The sequence below is a fragment of the Maniola hyperantus genome, chromosome 27, assembly GCF_902806685.2.
Source record: "Maniola hyperantus chromosome 27, iAphHyp1.2, whole genome shotgun sequence".
NCBI lineage: Eukaryota > Metazoa > Arthropoda > Insecta > Lepidoptera > Nymphalidae > Maniola > Maniola hyperantus.
The window spans coordinates 2,320,949-2,340,958 of NC_048562.1; the positions used below are offsets into that span (position 1 = coordinate 2,320,949).

The 20,010-nt window shown below is 36.6% G+C and overlaps 2 protein-coding genes across 9 annotated transcripts in view; one reads left to right on the forward strand and one right to left on the reverse strand.

Moving 5' to 3' along the window:
* Positions 1 to 2,348: 2,348 nt before the first annotated feature.
* LOC117994837 (uncharacterized) overlaps positions 2,349 to 20,010 on the reverse strand; it is a 56,074-nt gene continuing 38,412 nt past the window's right edge. For 7 of the 8 annotated variants that reach the window (XM_069507859.1, XM_069507860.1, XM_069507858.1 and 4 more), the window contains 8 exons: positions 11,525 to 11,627; positions 10,972 to 11,053; positions 10,632 to 10,725; positions 9,660 to 10,082; positions 8,411 to 8,907; positions 8,119 to 8,200; positions 6,601 to 6,697; positions 2,349 to 6,107 (listed from right to left, as the gene is read on the reverse strand). In XM_069507859.1, coding sequence (XP_069363960.1) covers positions 4,563 to 6,107; positions 6,601 to 6,697; positions 8,119 to 8,200; positions 8,411 to 8,907; positions 9,660 to 10,082; positions 10,632 to 10,725; positions 10,972 to 11,053; positions 11,525 to 11,627 — 2,923 coding nt within the window. In that variant the 3' untranslated portion in view covers positions 2,349 to 4,562. The remainder of the gene's footprint in view (positions 6,108 to 6,600; positions 6,698 to 8,118; positions 8,201 to 8,410; positions 8,908 to 9,659; positions 10,083 to 10,631; positions 10,726 to 10,971; positions 11,054 to 11,524; positions 11,628 to 20,010) is intronic. The other variant, XM_069507861.1, reaches the window with a different exon arrangement.
* On the forward strand, positions 13,873 to 18,758 carry LOC138404287 (cilia- and flagella-associated protein 263). Its single transcript, XM_069507977.1, has 5 exons — positions 13,873 to 13,989; positions 14,809 to 15,055; positions 16,312 to 16,532; positions 17,806 to 17,888; positions 18,172 to 18,758. Exons 1-5 carry the CDS (start codon positions 13,879 to 13,881, stop codon positions 18,755 to 18,757), a joined length of 1,248 nt encoding a protein of 415 aa, XP_069364078.1. The 5' UTR covers positions 13,873 to 13,878; the 3' UTR covers position 18,758.

Here is a 20,010-nt window from a genome sequence, read left to right on the forward strand (position 1 = left end):
TCCTAATTATTTACTGAGCCCCCGCGTCACGTCATCACACTCTCCTCATCCTGCACCACTCCACTACCGCAGGAACCTACTCAGTTATGCGTTATGCCTGTAATATATCGCCTCAACACTAGAAAACTAAAAAAGATCATTAGATTCGGTAAATAAAAGAAAAAAAGGAAGATTTCAGTCTTTTAATAGAACCATTATAGATAAATCTAACAATTACTAATCGAGACTAACATTAAAAGTTACAATAATGAAGAACAAAAAGACAATCACATCATAAAAAGTTACAAATTTTTAATCTCAATTCCTACGTATAAAAATTGGACAGACAAGAATAGGTTCTTTTGCGTGTAAATTACGGATAAAATATTGAATTTATGAAAAAACGTGTTAAACATAAAAACCAATGAATATGTATATGAATATGTAATGAATATGTAGATAGGTGCATAATTAATCTGTACCATCCCCATAAAAAGGTAACTACCTAACCTAAAAAAAATTATATAAGTAAAACTTTTTTTTTTACAAAAAATGAGCACTATACAATCGCTTATAGTGCCCATTTCATAAAGAAGCAAGAATTATTGTAATATCGAATCCAAGGATAAGTACCCATTGTGTCTTTATTGCAAAAATTGGTTATCCTTAGGTGACAGTCAAAATGAAAATCTTGATTTCCTTAAATGAAAATAGAGTTTTACCTACCAATAAAACTTACCTATTATACTTATAATTATTTTTAATAAAATAACCCCACTGGCGACCACGCGGCGACGCCATTTTAAACAAAAGCCGAAACGGAAACACGGTGGGGACCGGAGGCGAGGGTGGCGCCACGTCAGAACAGACGAAAAACGCAAGACTAACACTCAAAATAGATTTCGGATATATCGATGACGGAACAAATAATAGCACAAATACAATATATTATCCATAATTTTTTCCGCTTCTATTTCTTAAAAGTCTTAATTTATAATTTTTACATTTACAAAAAAAAACTTCTAAACGTACCTAATATAGACGCTTAGCTATTAAGTTTTGATTATTAATTATTTAATACAAAAAATGTAAAGAAATTATGCAATAGTCCATTCAGAATTGGAGACGAAATTATTTTTATTCAAAAAATTACAATAATATAAAAACATACAATTCCATTTTTGCATTACAGTGGTAATTACATTTAGAATTAAAATTACTTACATTAAAATCAGTTCAGATTTATTTTATGACGTCTCACAAAGATTTTAAAAAAAGTATTTATTCATTATTCTGAATTATACTTTCGATCGAAATGAGTGAATGGATATACTTTTTTGTACATTACATAAATTGGTAAGTATGAAGAACTTATACAAGAGAAAGAAGGAAATATAATAAGTATAACTATGTAAGTATACCTACAGTTTGACAGCATTATTACTATATAATATTATTTAAATATACATATTATGCGATCGTACATATTATTTGTCCTAATCGACTGATTGAAAATTCAAAATTATATATTTTATTTTATTGAGTTCGATCTATTAAGTTATATGTAAGTAAACTTCGAATACAACATGGTTATTTTAAAACATAACCACAAAAAAAACTCCAAAATAAACGTAAAAAAATATATCCGAACTGATTAAATTAAACCCAAACTTATGAAACAATTTTATTAGATAAAGATAAAACTAAATATCTACTAACCAACGGCAACGTTTAAAAATTTAAAAATAACGCTATTTACAAAATATTATAATGGCTTAGATTATATAAGTTTTGAGTTATTTTAACAAACAGTGGCAAGATGAATGCAAAAAATCTTATAATTTTAGTAGGTATAATAATTATCATACTGAAATTATTAAAGGTCTAGAGACCATAAACTAATCAAAGGATCTTTCAAATATTAATGAATGTAAGTCCCGCAAATTGCTATTGCGCTGAGACCATTTCTCATTAGTCATTAACATCGAAATGACGTCATTTAGACCAAAAATATACCATCAGCTCGAAACTTCAGTCTAGTGCTGATGTCACTAAAATGGCAGCCACGCGCAGTAGCAATTTGCGGGACCTATATAATACAATAAATGCAATGGTTTCTTTTGATATATAAAAACGTAGTTGGCAAAGGCTTCTTCCAACATCGGCCAAAGAACATGAAAAATCAATTTTCGCTGTTTATGACGGTGGTTACAAAATGTCAAAATCTATAACAAAATATCGTGGGTGTAAAGGTAAGTCATTAATTAGTATTACCTCAATATTTCACTTAATGAGTTGACCTTTATACCGACGATATAAAAAACTACCTATAAATGAACGCAAAACCATACATTTTATACAACCATACATAGCTATAAAAATTATCCGTTCGATCGAATGAAGGAAAATAATAATTGTTCGATTATAGTCGCGATCGAATTCATAGTTCACTCACTGTCAAATTCAAAACTAAATGCCGTGTTTAGAACAACGAAAAATCTTATGGATTTTTATATCTAATAATATTATAACAATTAAGTTTTTTGCATTTGGTCTAATTTGTGCAAGATTCATAACTTTATAGTTGGCATAATATTTCATACGATATATTTTTTATATCATACAATAATAATTTTTTAGTAAGTAAGTATCTGTTTCAAATCCAATGCAAGATTACGTATATAAAACAAGTAAAACTGATTTGTACGTATTAATGAGTTACATATGTATACATATTAAGTTGAGTTTAATCTATATAGACGGAAGGAAGGATTATTGTAAAAAGTTATAAGTAAATAGAGTTTTTTGGACGAATAATGAAGACAAATTACATGATATTTTTGGTGCTTTGAATTCAATATGTATCGAAAGTATGATTGGGTATTTTTGTTGAGTTATTTGTTGATAGGTTTATTTATATTTATTAGAAATTTCTAGGTTTTAATGAGTTAAGGTTTTATACATATCAACTAATTTTAAACATTCATGTACTTACTCCTACTAATTTTAAATTTAATAACCTAGCTGTTTTGTACAGCGAACTAGTATTTCTTTAGTGTCACTTTCGTGTAAAACTAAACCTTCGATGTATTTTATGCGCGTAAAAAAGATTTTCAACAATTATGAAAAACCACATTTATGCCAAAATAACTTAACAAAATTATGAATATTTTTATAAACTAATGTAGGTACCTACAATTAAAAGTTTTAGAGAGCATCATTAATTTCAAAGAAAATATTAAAATTACAACAAGTTTTTATTTTTCAAAAAATGTTAGAAAAATCAATATTATTACTTTTTTAATTTACCAATACTACTTAACCTTTTTTAATTTACTAAGACGTTCACCTCAAAACTTCTTTTTTTTCATCTACTCTACAACTACAAACTTCATCAAAATCGCTTCGCGTATATACACATTGAGGGATTTTGTTCCTAATAGGATCACAAAGTACTTAGGACTAGCACTTAAGTTAGCAGAGAACGTGGCTATATACGGGTGTAACCAGAACGCTAGCAAAACTTAGCGTTATTGTTATACTTCCTACAATAGCAATAAACATTTGCCTCGTTTTGTAGTCTTACTATTTAGTATTTTTCAAACCCTCAATGTATGCAAAACTCGGGTCAATGCCCCGCCTACGACGCAGCATTGACTCCGAGTGGCCTATTTACGCAATGTTCGTTGACCTGTAGCGTAAGTCAGTAAGTGTTTTATTTACAATATATCGTAAACTTTTACAAAATTATATGATTTTTTATATTTTTTTCGCGTTTTTTTTATTTGTGGCATCATATCAGTAATCATCAATAATATCACCTGTCTTCGTTTTCGCCAGCGTTCTGGTTACACCCTGTATATATTTCTTTTATAGAACTTGTCTATAAATTAAGCCTCAGTGTTCTAGTCAAATTTCCAGTAGTTAAATTGAAAAATACCACAGTTCGAAAGCTCGCTAATTCTTATGAATGGAAAAGGGATTTTTTAATGGACATTTTAGTCGAAAAAATTGGACAATTCTAAAATCGAATGATTCGATGATGATAGTAAATTCACATTAATTTAATTAGGTAACAGTGACACTAATGGGTACCAAAACTTATGGTCCGATTCCAAAACGTATGGTTCTCTACGACACCATTGAGGATCTGCCGAACAAAATGGTTTTTATACTTCTGATCAAAACATTTTTTTAATCCAGATATTTTTGGCCCACTTAGCTAATAACAATAAAAATGATATAAATCTGCATTTCCAATGAAAAAGGCTGAAAACTGTGCTAAAATATAGCCTCGAAATTCGTAATTTCGATCATCAAATTTGAACTCATTTTCAAGTAAAACGGCCTAAACTTGTGCTAAAATTTTGTCTCAATTTCGCAAAATCGATCATTAGATACAAATTTGAACTCATTTTCAAGCAAAACAACCTAAAACTGTGCTGAAATGTTAAAGGTTCAATAGCATTCATTTAATTTTTTACTCATCATGTAATATTTAATTTCGTGTAGTCAAACCTTTTTTTCGGCAGTTCCTCAATTAATATGTTTACACTAGAGGTTTGGCTCGATTTATATTATTTTTAATCTGTAACCTGCTTTTCCGACCCACTCTGCCACCCAGAGTCCATAGTATTCGTATCGCTATAACAATGATGGTGATTAGTTTTCAAAATCTCATCTTTTCTCTCCGGCTCATACTGAGAATCTGGTCCCAAGCATTTAGAGCCCTCTGGTTCATTGGAATACACGATCTCTTGCCTTCTGTCATCATCGTCAGATAATAATGACTCTTCTGTGTTTGGTGATAGAGGCGAAAGTGCTGTGTCTTTGTGCCCCACAAAGAACTCTTTAGAATCCGAGCTGGACTGTCTAGGATGTTCTTTAGGCAAATTTTTGGGACTCGTTCGAGGCATACGTAACGGACTCATGTGAGTCCGCATTTTAGGACTACCCTCGATTCTTATGCTCGCGTTTAAATCCGACATCCTACGGTCTTCGAAGCGGTCGGATATACGTTCAATTCTAGAATCATTCATTCGATCGATTCTAGAATCATTCAATCTGCTTTGTTCACTAATTCGATCGATACGAGAATCATTCAAACGATCGCGCTCACTGTTTCTATCAATACGAGAATCATTCAATCTACTCTGATCACTGATTCTAGAATCATTCATTCTACTCTGATCACTGATTCTATCAATACGAGAATCATTCAATCTACTCTGATCACTGATTCTATCAATACGAGAATCATTCAACCTACTCTGATCACCGATTCTATCGACTCGAGAATCATTCAATCTACTCTGATCACTGATTCTATCAATACGAGAATCATTCAATCTGCTCTGATCACTGATTCTATCAACTCTAGAATCACTCAACTTACTCTGGTCACTTATACGTTCAATACGAGAATCGTTTAACCGATCGCTCATAATTCTTGAATCGATCACTCTATCCCGTTCATTCATTCGTTCGACTCTAGAATCGTTAAGTCTATCCCGTTCACTTATTCGTTCGATTCTGGAATCGTTCGACCAGTCTCGATCACTTATTCGATCAATTCTAGGATCCCGATCCCTTTCACACACACGATCTGTTCTAGAATCGTTCATTCTATCTCTGTCACTCATTCTCGCTTCGTTCAAACGATCTCGCGTGTCATTCAGTCTATCAACTCTAGTATCTATACGATCTATTGCTTCTCTTTCAATTCTGGAGTCGTTCAATCTATCTCTGGACTCGATTCTTTCACCATTCAATCGATCTCTGGACTCAATACGTTCTAATCTGTCTCTAGAATCGATCCGATCACTCATTCTTATATCACTCATTCGATCACTGAGTTTATCAGTCATTCGTTCACTCATTCTCATAGAATTGTTTAAGTGTTCGATTTGTTGTTCAGTAAGTCGTATGGAGTTATTAAAGTCCTGTCTTTTGTCCTGTGCTTTTTGTTTGTCTGTCTGTCTGTTCCGTCGTTTCGAGCCAACTTGCGGTTGCGGCCGTTGCTGACGGGTTAATGTGAATGAGCCCGTGTCGGATTCGGATGTGGATTCTGGATGGTTCTCGATTGTTCCTACGAGCGCCGAGACGTTCGGGTTTAGACAACAGTCAGCCTGGAAAGAAAAAGATTTTTTGTAAGTATTATATCATCATCATCATCAACATCATCATCATCATCATTGTCCAATCATCGGCCTACTATTAAGCACGGGTCTCCTCTCAGAATGGGAAGAGTTTAGGCTAAGCTGACTATGGTCAGCTTAGCGAACAATAGCGAAAAATCCGCACTATGGTGCGGATTGGCAGACTTCACACGCCTTTGAGAACATTATGGAGAACTCTCAGGCATGCAGGTTTTCTCACGATGTTTTCCTTCACCGTTCAGCGATCAGAATCAGTACCACTGTAACCAGTGGCGTGCACAGGAGTTCAAGCCAGGGTATGCATTTAGGTATGAACTTATTTTACGGCAGGTTATAATGACAATAATGAGCTTGTATTAAATAAGATTGTATTTATTACAATGAGGGTAAGCAGTGCGTTTATGCCTATGAGCTGCACGCCACAGACTGTAACATAGACTGTTCTAGTAATAAAAAGGGATACCTTGACACTCACGTTACAGCAACTGGACACATCGGCGAAGTACACCTCCGACTCCGCGTTCTGGTTCACGCCGCGGTGACAATCCTGCATCGACGACCTACGACCAAATAACGTCATGTTATACCTATATATTTATTTATTTATTTTATATCTTATTATAACTCGAGCCTCAATAGCTCAACCGGTATAGGAGTGGACTGAAAACCGAAAGGTCGACGGTTTAAACCCCGCCCGTTGCACTATTGTCGTACCTACTCCTAGCACAAGCTTGACGCTTAATTGGAGAGGAAAGGGGAATATTAGTCATTTAACATGGCTAATATTCTTAAAAAAAATAAAAAAAAATAAAAAAAAAACTCGTGATATGATTTTTTGCAGTTTCTAATCATACATTGTAAAAACGCTTCTCCAGAACAATAAGCTTGCTGCAACAATCAATTTTAATAATCTTTCTTCTTACTCGAAAATATATTTTCAATAATTTCAAATATTTAATTATTTAAATATGTTGTTTATATATTGACATCGCTGTCATTATTTATTTATTTATTTATTTATTTTATATCCTATATACACGCTGAAATTTTAATGGTTGTTTTCCCGAAGCGAAATGATTTTGTCGTGGTATTACAATCGATTTATAAATTTAAAAAAATATTAGTCAAAAATGTCAAATTTACAATCGAGAAAAAGAAAAATCGAATGAGACCTCGAACCAATAGTGATACCGCGTGCGCGCAGGCTAGTTTATGACGTATCACTGCGCGCGAGAGCTTATTTTGCTCTAAACTTTTTCACTTTATTGGCAGCGCGGTTCGAGTGGATGTACCTACCTACTATTCACGTTACGTCTAGGGAGTTACTATTGTTTCTCACACTTTCGAGTTGTCGATTTTTTTTTAATTATTTCAAAACAAAAACATTTTTATTTTTCAAGTTTAACTCAAAATTTCGATAGTACTACTGAGGGCAAATCGTTATACCGCGGGAAGACAACCACTAAAACTTCACCGTGTATAATATTAGAATAACGTTGGTAACTTGTCCATAAACCAGCAAATATGGTATTTTACCCCTTTTTTTAGTGTCTTAATTTGATCCTAATTTTTTTTTATTCAGCACCTAAAGGCGTCATATAGGGGTTTGAAATTTTTATGAAAGTCTGTCAGTTTTAAAGTTAGAATCGTGAAATTGTGTATACAAAAGTTCTGTAGTTAATATTATGCATTTAGCAGTATGAAATGTGTTATTACGCTCATATCTTAAATCTCATATTTAAAGATCATAAGCTAATTGCAAATAAAACGTCTGACTGACGCTAGGGGTCAAAGATCGTTGCGTAAGTAGGCCACTCGGAGTCAATGCCGCGTCGTAGGTGGGGCCATTGACCTCAGTTTTGCACGATTGCGGGTTTGAAAAATACTAAATCATTAAATAGTATAACAATAACGCTAAGTTTTTGCTAGCGTTCTGGTTACACCCTGTATACAAAAAATAAAAAAATAAACGCTTTCTTACCGTATGGGAGAATGTTTATCGTTCTGGAAGCCCAAATTTTCTTTGCCTAGCTTCTGACAAGAGTCACTGCTCTGATCTGAAACTGGTAATTAAAAAAAATTAAAGCTAACGTGGAATTAAATGTCATAGTGAAATAAAAATTGTTGTGACAAAAATCTGACTAATAATAAAAAATTGAACTAGAAAACATGTATAATTATCATTCTGTAAAAATTGGAAGTCACAACTATTCTGATATGATTAGATTTTAATACCTTGAACGTTAAAAATTAAATTTAAAAAAATAACCAACCTTTGCTAGCGCTCTTCTGGTGCAAACATTCGATCGCCACCTCTTCTCTACAATGCAAATTTCCCGAACTCATTCCTAGGGATCTCTGACACCCCCTATACGGGACCAAATGACCCCGTAGTGTATTAAATCTTTCAGGAGCCATTGCAACCATTTCCTGCAACCGGGCGATTTCATTCGGGTCATTTGGGTACATATGAGTCAATTCCGGGTTTATTCGAGTTATTTCCGAACTTAGTCGAGTTAGTTCCGGATTTATTCGAGTCAGTTCTGGGTTGATGCGAGCTAATTCTGGATTGATGCGAGCTAATTCCGGGTTGATACGAGTAAGTTCCGGGTTTATCCGAGTCGCGTCAGGGATACGGGATAATTCGGGTTGTATCAGATAGTTGCGAGTGCACGTGTGTGGTTGTATGTGATCGTGTATGTTGCGGTGATCGATGTGGTGGTGGTGTAAGAGGGTCGCAGCGGCTGGATCTTGATGATGAAGGTGGTGTCTGGAAAAAAAGTTATAGAACCTTCAGTTCTCCAAACTGGGTATCCATAATACTTTGTACATACTTAATATGATGTAGTTTATGGAAATGCAATAAATGAAAATTGAAATTGAAATTGTTATTTGGTTAAAGTAACAACCTATTTAATGTCCCACATAATATAATGACTGCCTTGATAGATATGTGGCTAAACGGATCAAGCCCGAGTCGGATCAAAAAAGATAGTTGGTGGACTTTAAATCAAGAGAACATTTGTTAACCGCCGCCTATTCCAGAGCAGAGAGGTGCGTGCCCGGGAGTTTGATCCCGGGCACGCACTACCAACTTTTCAGAAGCATTATTATTTCTGTACAACTCTAAAATCGACAACACACCGGTAGGTATTACATTTGGCAGATGCTATTTCCATTACATTATTTAAAACTAGCTTATGCTCGCGACTTCATCCGCGTGGACTATACAAATTTCAAACCCCTATTTCACGCCCTTAGGGAAGGGAAGGGAGAGAGGATTTTTGAAAATTCAACATTTTTAAATACATTTCTTAGCGGATGCTAATACCTATCTGCATGCCAAATTTCAGCCCGATCCGTCCAGTAGTTTGAGCTGTGCGGTTGATAGATCAGTCAGTCAGTCAGTCAGTCAGTCAGTCAGTCAGTCAGTCAGTCACCTTTTCCTTTTATATATTTAAATTCTGTGGAAAGACAAAGTACAAAAATAGAACTATACTATAGATAGTAAACTCCACTTACCTACTGCCACTCCTCCCTTGAGGACTGTAAGGCGGTGGCGGTCCCCACACCCCAGTCTGAGCATCAAAACTCCCACTGGCTTCACCAAATCCTTCCTGATACCCAGCCTGGGCAAAACTGCTCCCTTGCCCGAAACTAGATCCTTGACCAAACTGACTCGGGCCAAAACTTCCCGTATTTTGCACAAAATTCGCCGATGACTGCTGAAAATTCATATTTGCTGCAGTGAAATTCGCCGGATTTTGTGTAAAATTCGCTGGGTTTTGGGTGAAGTTTTGAGGATTTTGGCCACGATATTGGTTGAAGTTCGCTGGGTATGTGCGTTCTTCGTATTGCTGTGACGGGTTTTGGTTCGGTTCATTTTCGCAAAAGCCGTAAGCGCTGTCGCCTGATTGTGGTACGCCGCCCATTCTACATCGGGAACTGAAAAGAAAATAAAATTTGATTAAGGTCTGTATTACTATGAAAATATTTTTGTTTTTCAAAGTATAGTTAAATGTCAAAGTAAAGTTTTTTCCTGTAAATAACCTAAATCTAACATACTTATATCCTCAATTAATACGGTGTCTCCGTCCTGTACAAGGAGCAATACTCTAACAATGCTTGCGCCATGTCCAGATGGTTGGTCGAGGAGCTTCCTTGAATTTTCCGAATTTATTTATTTATTTATTTTTATTTTTCATGTACCAAAATTGTAGTTACAAAGTAATAATAAATTAAGTTACATTGGAAATGCTTATCTCTAAACAGAAATTTCTTCCAGCTTCCCATTCAAGGTTGTAAGGCGTATCAAGAAGTGGAATAGGTCTACGGTACTAGAATCTAATAAACTACATAAATATCTTATAATAAATACCCAAATCAACTTATATACAATTCGAGTTTCAAAAAAGTTTTTGACACTCTTTTATACTCTATTATTAATATAGGATATCGTAGTGAAGCACGAATGAAATACAAAACAATACTAACTTCTGACTATTTCCCCGGGGCCAAGGGAACCAGCTCCATGGAGAAGTTTTTCTGCCTGTACCAGGATTCGGAGAATAAAGATTTCCGATCCGACCTGCAAACAAACAGAGAATAATTTCAATATGTTGTTATTTTTATCAACCAAAACACAACATAAGCGTCTGAGCGTGCATGTCTAATTGTTGACCAATTTAGATTTTATGATTTTATGAGCGTGGTTTTTATCTTTGAGAGCCCTTTTATAGATGATTGAACTAGACCCATCGATTTTTCTCATGCTCTCTTTCTGTTAACTCCGTATTTAACTATCCCACTCTCCACTAACGTTACTTTCTCTTACCGGGTGCCCAAAATCTATGTTGAAGACTGAAGTCCCACGCAGGCTGGGTAGTATGACACTGCGCGCAGCAACTGCAGTTAGTCTGAAACAACATTTATTTGTGTTAAGAAAACATAGCAGTAGTATATTTCTAAATAAAATATGATTTATGTAATAATAAAAATTAAATAATTTATATTATTATTTATATTTTTTATTATTTAATTTTCTAATATCGCCAACAAAATTACAGAGACGTTTGGTTACAAAATAATAGAGACGTTTTTATTCGACTTTTCCGAATTTATTCGAGTTTCAAATGAATTTTTGGCAAACCTATTTTTTTTAACGAATAATATAATGTAGGTGCCCGAACCTTTAAATGAAACTCTGGATACTAGTTTTGCATTGTTATTTTCTAAAACATTCAAAATACTATTTGGCGTAATCGGAATTACGCAAGTTTTACAAAAAAAAAACAAGTGCGAGTCAAATTCGCACTCTCGGATGGTTCCGTACCATCGTACAGGATATGGCACAATGTACCTATATGTAACTTTTTTTATTGTTTCACCTGTACAGGTCTTCCAGCAGCAGCGGGCTGTCCGCTCGGTGGGCGATACAGAGACCTGCATCGTAGTTCGAGTTGCTCCCAGTACATCTTCTTACGTTCATGACTGAAATAAACGAAAAAACTTTTTTATATAGGTATATTTGTGCATTTCACGAAGATGACCATAATATATATTTTTTTATATATAATATTCAAAGTCCTGACTGATTTACTGACAATTTATATATCAACGTACAGCCTAAACCACTGGTCCTAGAGACAAAATTTGGAAGGTGTGTTCTTTGTAAAGAGCAGGTAGGTATCCACTAAGAATTTTTTGAAATTCCATCCCTGAGTAGGTTCATTGGGGGATGGAAGTTTGTATGAAAGTCCGTCATTTTTAAAGTTACATCGATGAAAATTGGTACCTATTTAAGCTTTTGGTTAAAAATAAAAAAATAAATGTATTTCACGATTTTCGAAAATTCTACTACCAAGGGGGCTAAATAGGGGATGAAAGTTTGTATGAAAGTCCGTCATTTTTCAAGTAATTTCCATGAAAATTGATATTTGGGTTTTCGGACATTCCGAACCAGTGGTAAATTAAAACTACCTGTACCACTGATTCATAAGTACTTGTAAAAAGTTTACATGAATAAAAAAACATTCTATTCTATTCTATTCAAATGAAGAAACACGTGTTTCACGACTTTCTAAATTCCACCCGAGCGAAGTTGGGGCGGGTCGGCTAGTATATCATATATACCATAATATATAACATATTTCCATATATACCATATATGGGAGGTATAATAAATAAATAATAAATAAAATGTTTTTATTTCGACCAACAAGGATCATATTTGTGTTAGTAATTACACGAAACTTAAACCTAATTGTTAGTATAATGGTCATCTTCGTGAAATACATAAAATATACCTGTATGAAAAAAGTTTTTAAGGTCATATACCATCATACCTTTGAGAACAGTATGAACTCTCAGGCATGCAGGTTTCGTCACGATGTTTTCCTTCACCGTTAAAGCAAGTGATATTTAATTACTTAAAATGCACATACCTCCGAAAAGTTAGAGGTGCGTGCCCGGGATCGAACCCCCGACTTTCGATTAGAAGGCGGACGTCCTAACCGCTCGGCTATCACAGCTTGTGCAAATTTGGTATAGGTACGTACATAATATATAAATCATCCTCCGTGAAATTATTTCCTTATTTCCTTATTTCACTACGGAACCCCAAAAACGTAAATCCACGGCATAAGTCGTGGTATTTCTAAATAGGCCATAGGTCGTACCTCTTCACAGGTTACGAGGTTATTCCAATAAAAACTTCGTGAATTTCAATGGCACGAAAATCCATTTCAAACGGTTACCATGACAACTTGTTGTTGACTTCAGAACCCTTTTACTAGCCACTTCAAAAGTAAAACTTGTGGGGAAAATAGACCTTACGACATAAAGAATGGAGTAGATAGAAAAAAATTATAGCGGTAAAATAAAGTTGTCAATTTAAAGTACGTCAGGCTATCACCAAAGGCGTCATTATTGCATTTTGATCGTGTCAGTTGTCGGTATTGGCTGTATTTTACGGTGCTTTGTTAAAGGGCCTAGTACACATTGGCCCAACGTACTCGGCCAATTCACTCGACTAACCCGTAGGTTACTAGGAGTATATTTGGCCGTAATTCGTACACGGTGTTTACACATTGCCCGAACTTGTCTGTCTGTCTGTCTATCTGTCTGCTAGCTTTTCACGGCTCAACCGTTCAACCGATTTTGACGAAATTTGGTACAGAGATAGTTTGTGTCCCGGGGAAGGACTACTTTTTATCCCGGAAAATTAAAGAGTTCCCACGGGATTCTCAAAACCCTAAATACACGCGGACGAAGTCGCGGGCATCATCTAGTGTTAGTATAATTTTTGATTTATCGTGCAAATGTCGAAAAAAATACCCGAGTACCCTCGGTGCGTGTACACCCTAACACAATTATTAAATACATTTTATTTCAATAAATACATTTTAATTTCATCACCGTACTAGTAATACCGTTTGGCTAGTCAACTTTTGTCATTTTCGTACAAATATAAAAAGGATCTTGTTCGCATTTTGCAAGCAGCGACACTCGCCGAAAACATTGGGTCAATTTGTACTGGAGCCATTACACAAATAAATCAGCAAAGGTGACTGAAAGCGATTATGTAAATAATGGTTTATGGTGTTTTTTTTTATTTTGACCAGTGATGTGGGATTTTGACTTAAAAGTTTTTTGAGAGTTTACCAAGTGATTTTTAAAGTAATTTATTTTAAAATAATAAATAATAAATAAATAATAATAAATAATAATAATTTTGAAAAAAATGTCTCGGCATTCGCACGGTCCTAGGAGCAGCACGAGCCCTCATTCAAGGTCTGAGAGCCGACTAATGCACTATAGCGAAGAAATTACTGATGCCGAACTTATAAAGCAGGTGGGTCTTTTTGCGTCGTAAACACCATTGCAGAGGGTGCTGGCATAAAGGTCTGTACGCACCTGAGCTGCGCAGCGCTGGGCTGCGATGGGCTGCAGGTCGCGGCACAAAGCGTCAAAATATTATTTCTATAATTTTGTATGCCGCATATCGCACTAAAGCGGCGCTGCACAGCGCTTCACCGCGCGTTGCTGCGCGTCGCGGCTGGAGAGAATATTTTGAAGCACAGCGAAGTAACGCGCGGTGCAGCGACGCTAGTGCGAGTTGCGACATACCCACCCAGCGTCGCGTCGCGTCGCTTCAGTACGCGAATCTCGCTCGGATAAGATACACGCGCATCGTGTTAATTATTTAACGTACCGGCATGATAGACCCCAAAATAAATAACGTAGTTTTAATTTTTGGCACATGACGTGTTCCTTATGCTCTTAGAAGTATATCCTCAAAAGTCCCAACCCCTAGGATGTCGGCTTCCCCCTTGCCCTCTTCACTGTCATAATAATGATTGATGCAGTTTTCTCGGAACGATTCGATTGGCTGAATTTATGGTAAGTATACTTAACATTAAATCAAATAATACATATAAATAATAACAAACTATAAACATAAATAAAAAAGTGTGTTAATAAGTGTAAGAACCATTATTAGGGAACAAAAAAGGCTATAATAAAAATTAAAAAAAAAACCTATTCTTGTTGCAACAATAGTTTATAGATTCACGCCCCGCATGCCACGCTTTAGACGCGCAGGTGTGCCCATGCCTTTATATGTGTTCTGAGTTCATGACCCGCACTGGACCAGTTTTTTTTATTATTACAGGTCAACGATATAAAGCAACAAATACGAATCCTCTCGCTCGAGAACGAGATCTTAGAGCGAGTGATATTGAGGTTGGAGCCAACGTTGATGCACGGGATCCAGCAGGCGTTGGACTACGCCACCAAGATGCAGTACAACTCGCCCCTGAGCATTGGAAGCTTCGTCAGGTCACAGACCACGACGTCAAGATATGGCTTTGACTCTGTCATTACCAGTCCCTCCAGAATGTTCACGAGTCCATCTAGAGGTAAGTAGGTACCGAAATGTTTTTATTAGAGTTCCGTATCTCCAGAGAAAAAAGGAGAGCTTCAACAAGCTTCGTCAAGACACAGACCACGTCAAGATATGGCTTTGACTCTATCACTAGTCCCTCCAGTAGGGTTGCCAGGTCGCCAAACCTATAATAGCCGGACAGACAAGCCAGTTTGGCCGGACATTTGGGTAGAAAGGCCGGGCACCCTACATTATTGAGGATTTTGTGTCTTAGTATTAATAGGTAGGTACGACAATTTTTTTTAATGTAAATTCAAGCTTTTTTATTATTGTCATAAATCTTGTTGTCAGGCGGCACTGCCGCCTGCGGGAGCGACCGGCAGTCGACTCGCCTGCGCTCGGCTACGCTCGTTTGCGAAATATAAAAAGCCCAACAAAAGCCGGACAAGCCGGACACCGTTTATTTTGGCCGGACACGCAATCAAAAAGCCTACCTATGTCCGGCTTTATCCGAACGCCTGGCAACCCCAGGGAATGTTCACGAGCCCATCTAGAAGTACAGTTCTTGCAATTCACGAAGGCTAGTGAACTTTACTTGTGGTAACGTCGTGTACATGGTCATACCGTAAGTGTGCGTGCATGTCGGACCAATCAGTCGCGAGCAAGCGCTCGCAAACGCACACATTCAGTGTACCTTACTTATACCGATACGACTTAAACACAAGCATGAGTCAGTGGCCTTCGTGAAATGCAAGAACTATAATTGTTTATATTAGGGTTCCGTATCTCCAGAGAAAAAAACCGGCCAAGTGCGAGTCAGGCTCACGCACTGAGGGATCCGTATAACAATGGTATTTTTTCGGCATTATGCACGATAAATCAAAAACAATTATGCATAAAAATATATAAAAATCTGTTTTAGAATGCACAGGTAAAGCCATTTCATATGATACCCGACTTGGTATAGTAATCTTACTTTCAAAATTGAAAATACTAATTATTAGTTCATGACCACAATTTAATTCTTTTTGTATGATGTAATCCTAAATTCACGGTTTTCAGATTTTTTCTCTTATGTCTGCTATAAGACCTACCTACCTGCCAAATTTCATGAATCTAGGTCAACGGGAAGTACCCTGTAGGTTTCTTGACAGACAGACAACAAAGTGATCCTATAAGGGTTCCGTTTTTCCTTTTGAGGTACGGAACCCGAAAAAAGTGTTATCTCTTGTAAGTTATATCGTGTGCGATTGCGACTCGCACTTACCCAATGACCAATTTTTTTTTTAGTATCCACCCGAAGAGTGGATTCCTCAGCCAAAGTGAGTGGGACTGTCATATTCGGGACTGGTCCCCGAATCAACGTCCTGGAAAGATCCGAGCTAGTCTCAACAGAGATGGAGATACTGATAGCTAATCTGGAGAAGGCGAGGAAGAAGGCCGCCAAACAGCACGCCTTTTTGAAAGCGCAGCTTGAAGAAATTGGTGTTCGAGAAACTGATATTGAAAAGGTTGGTGCTTTTTCCAAAATTTATACACTACCGCTTGGCTACGATCAGACCTGCTGGCAAGTGATGATGCAGCCTAAGCAGTGGCGGATTTGCCCTAAGGCCCAGTAGGCCTGGGCCTAGGGCGGATAGGTATTAGGGGCGGCCATTCATGAAAAAAATCACTGATGTTATGATAAAAGTTGGCAATAAAAAAATCGTTAAGTATGTACTAATTACTTAGTCTATTATCATCAGTGCTAAAAAAGCGGCGGCTGGTACCTACTTACTAGATGGCCTGGGGCCTAGGGCGGCCAAGACTGCAAATCCGCCACTGAGCCTAAGATGGAGCGCGCTTGCCTAGAAGATGTTTATTCACTTTTGACTTGAAGGTACCCATATTGAAATTGATGCTGGAAGGGGGTTCCATATCCTAGCGGTTCGAATTAGAAACAAAGCCTCAATAGCTCAACCGGTATAGGAGTGGACTGAAAACCGAAAGGTCGACGGTTCAAACCCCGCCCGTTGCACTATTGTCGTACCTACTCCTAGCACAAGCATGACGCGTAATTGGAGAGGAAAGAGGAATATTAGTCATTTCACATGGCTAATATTCTTAAAAAAAAAAAAAAAAAGAGGCAAATCGCTTCGTACGTGTCCATGGAATTTCGACTACGTCCGGATGCAGACCTTAGGGATGCCTTGCAGTACGATAGTAGATAGTAGAAGTGTAGGATAGAGTTAGGCGTTACTGTGCGGAAGTCCACGATAGATACCTATACAAAGAACAAGTACAATCCGCCAAAACAACACATAAGAAAGGATTTTTTTAAAATTCAATCCCTAGGGAAGGTAAAATAGGGGTTTGAAAGTGTAGTCCACGCGGAACAAGTCGCTGGCATCAGTGGCGTGCAACTCATAGAAGCATAAACGCACTGCTTACCCTTATTGTAATAAATCAATGGTTATTTTTCATTATAACCTGCCGTAAAATAAGGTTATACCTAAATGCATACCCTGGCTTTGAACTCCTGTGCACGCCACTGGCTGGCATAAGTTAGTATATCTGTACGGGATCGGTGTGTACCAAACGTTACCAAACCGACGTAACTTTTAAACTTTTACGTTGTAGCTTGAAACTTCTTAATATAGTCCAGATTGCAGAAAACTCCGTTAGTGCGAGTATTGTCGGCGGTACATTTGTTCGGGACTACGTCATGAAATGTTATCGATTGAATAGCGCCATCTATTTGCAACTGTGGCAACCGCCACATATCAAAACTCTTTCATTTCGCAGGCATCTGAATTGTTTAAACAAGAAGTAATAGTTGAAGGATGGGACAAGATTGCACAAAGAATCCCAGCTGAAATTTGGATAAGGTAGGTACCTAACTCTATGCTTGGAGTTACTCTACGTGATCAAATCAGAAATGAGGAGATCCGTAGGAGAACTAGAGTAACTGACATAGCTCAGCGGGTGGCGAAGCTGAAGTGGCAATGGGACAGGGAGTTTGAAAGGTGTTATCCCGGAAAATCAAAAAGTTCTCACGGGACTTTACAAAAACCTAATTCCACGGCATCCATCAGCTAGTATTATTCTAAAGGCCGATGTACATTACTTTCGGCCGCCTACTGTACTTTATAACCTTGTTTGTATTTGTAGATTTATGACTGAATGGGTCAAGATATCAGACAGCCAAATCGGAAAGTTCAGACTTAGAACTAGTACTTTGAACTCACAGTATAGCAAACTAAAAGGACAAATCAAAGTCAAAGCTGAATTAAGCGAAAGCTTACGTGCTGTGGACTTTGAGAAACTAAAAATAGAGAACAACGAGTGTTTGGAAATCATTGATTATAAGCTACAGCAGTTAAATGAGCTAAAGAAAATGACTGGAGACGCCAACTTAAATCTAACAGTACATAAAAAAGCAATGATGGAACAAAACGGTTATCTATCTAACATACTACAGTCCATTAAAGAAAAACAAAAGCAAACGGCAGCATTAGATAAAGAAAAAGATATAATCAAAGTTCAAGCGGAGAGTTTGTGCCAAAAACTCGACGACGTTAGGAAAGTAAGACTTGCGTACGAAGTACCCGATATTATGGACTATGTTAATGTTAAATCTGAGGTTGCAGATTTAAAACAAAGTGTCAAATTGTTGGAAAACAGAGCGCATATACAGCAAATAGCGTTGGCTTCGTTGAACAAGAAGTTAAAATCGATTATTACAAACTCACTGTAAAACTATTCTAAGTTTTTTTTTTAAAACTGACTTTACGCTGATAATTTTTAAATTGTATTGCTAATTATTATTAAAAACTGTTGGATAAGATTAACTATCGTTTTTCTGAATTACCTAATGATTATTTTATGGATATGGCCACCGACCACAGCGAATCTTGCGGAGGATTAGAGAGTTATCATTTTAGACGTCTATGTATCTATTTTGCCTGATTGTTTTATTTCCCATACGACCTACTTATTCATTGAATTTTGGTAAGTGGTGTTTTTTTGTTTGTCTTCTGCTTGATAATTGATATAAGTTAATATGACGTCATAAAAAATTCAACGTGGCGGACATGGCGACTATAATATATAATAAACCAACCAATAATAACTAAACCCAACCATAAGCAAAAAAGAAAACCCCAAACAGAGGAATTAGAAAAAGATAAAATAAGATGAAACAAAATGGTAGCAAGAAAATTAGATAAAGAAAAAGATATAAACAAAGTTCAAGAGGAGAGTTTGTCCAGAAACTCGACGACGTTAGGAAAGTAAGACTTGCGTACGAAGTACCTGATATTATGGACTATGTTAATGTTAAATCTGAGGTTGCAGATTTGAAACAAAGTGTCAAATTGTTGGAAAACAGAGCGCATATACAGCAAATAGCGTTGGCTTCGTTGAACAAGAAGTTAAAATCAATTATTACAAACTCACTGTAAAACTATCCTAAGTCTATCTTAAATATATAAAAGGAAAAGGTGACTGACTGACTGACTGACTGACTGACTGACTGACTGACTGACTGACTGACTGACTGACTGACTGACTGATCTATCAACGCACAGCTCAAACTACTGGACGGATCGTGCTGAAATTTGGCATGCAGATAGCTATTATAACGTAGGCATCCGCTAAGAAAGGATTTTTGAAAATTCAACTCTGGAGGGGGTGAAATAGGGGTTCGAAATTTTGTGTAGCCCACGTGGACGAAGTCGCGAGCATAAGCTAGTTTCTAATAAAATACTGATTTTTCGCTGATTATATTTTTAAATTGTATTGCTAATTATTATTAAAAACTGTTGGATAAGATTAACTATCGTTTTTCTGAATTACCTAATGATTATTTTATGGAAATTTTTCGTAAGTCCCGTTTAGTCGCACGGTAGCGCGCTCCAGGTCACCCATACCGCTCACTTTGGCTGCGCTCAACGCGCTGCTGAAGGAGTCCCCTCGCTGACATATTTGCTGACAAATGGGTCAGATCTT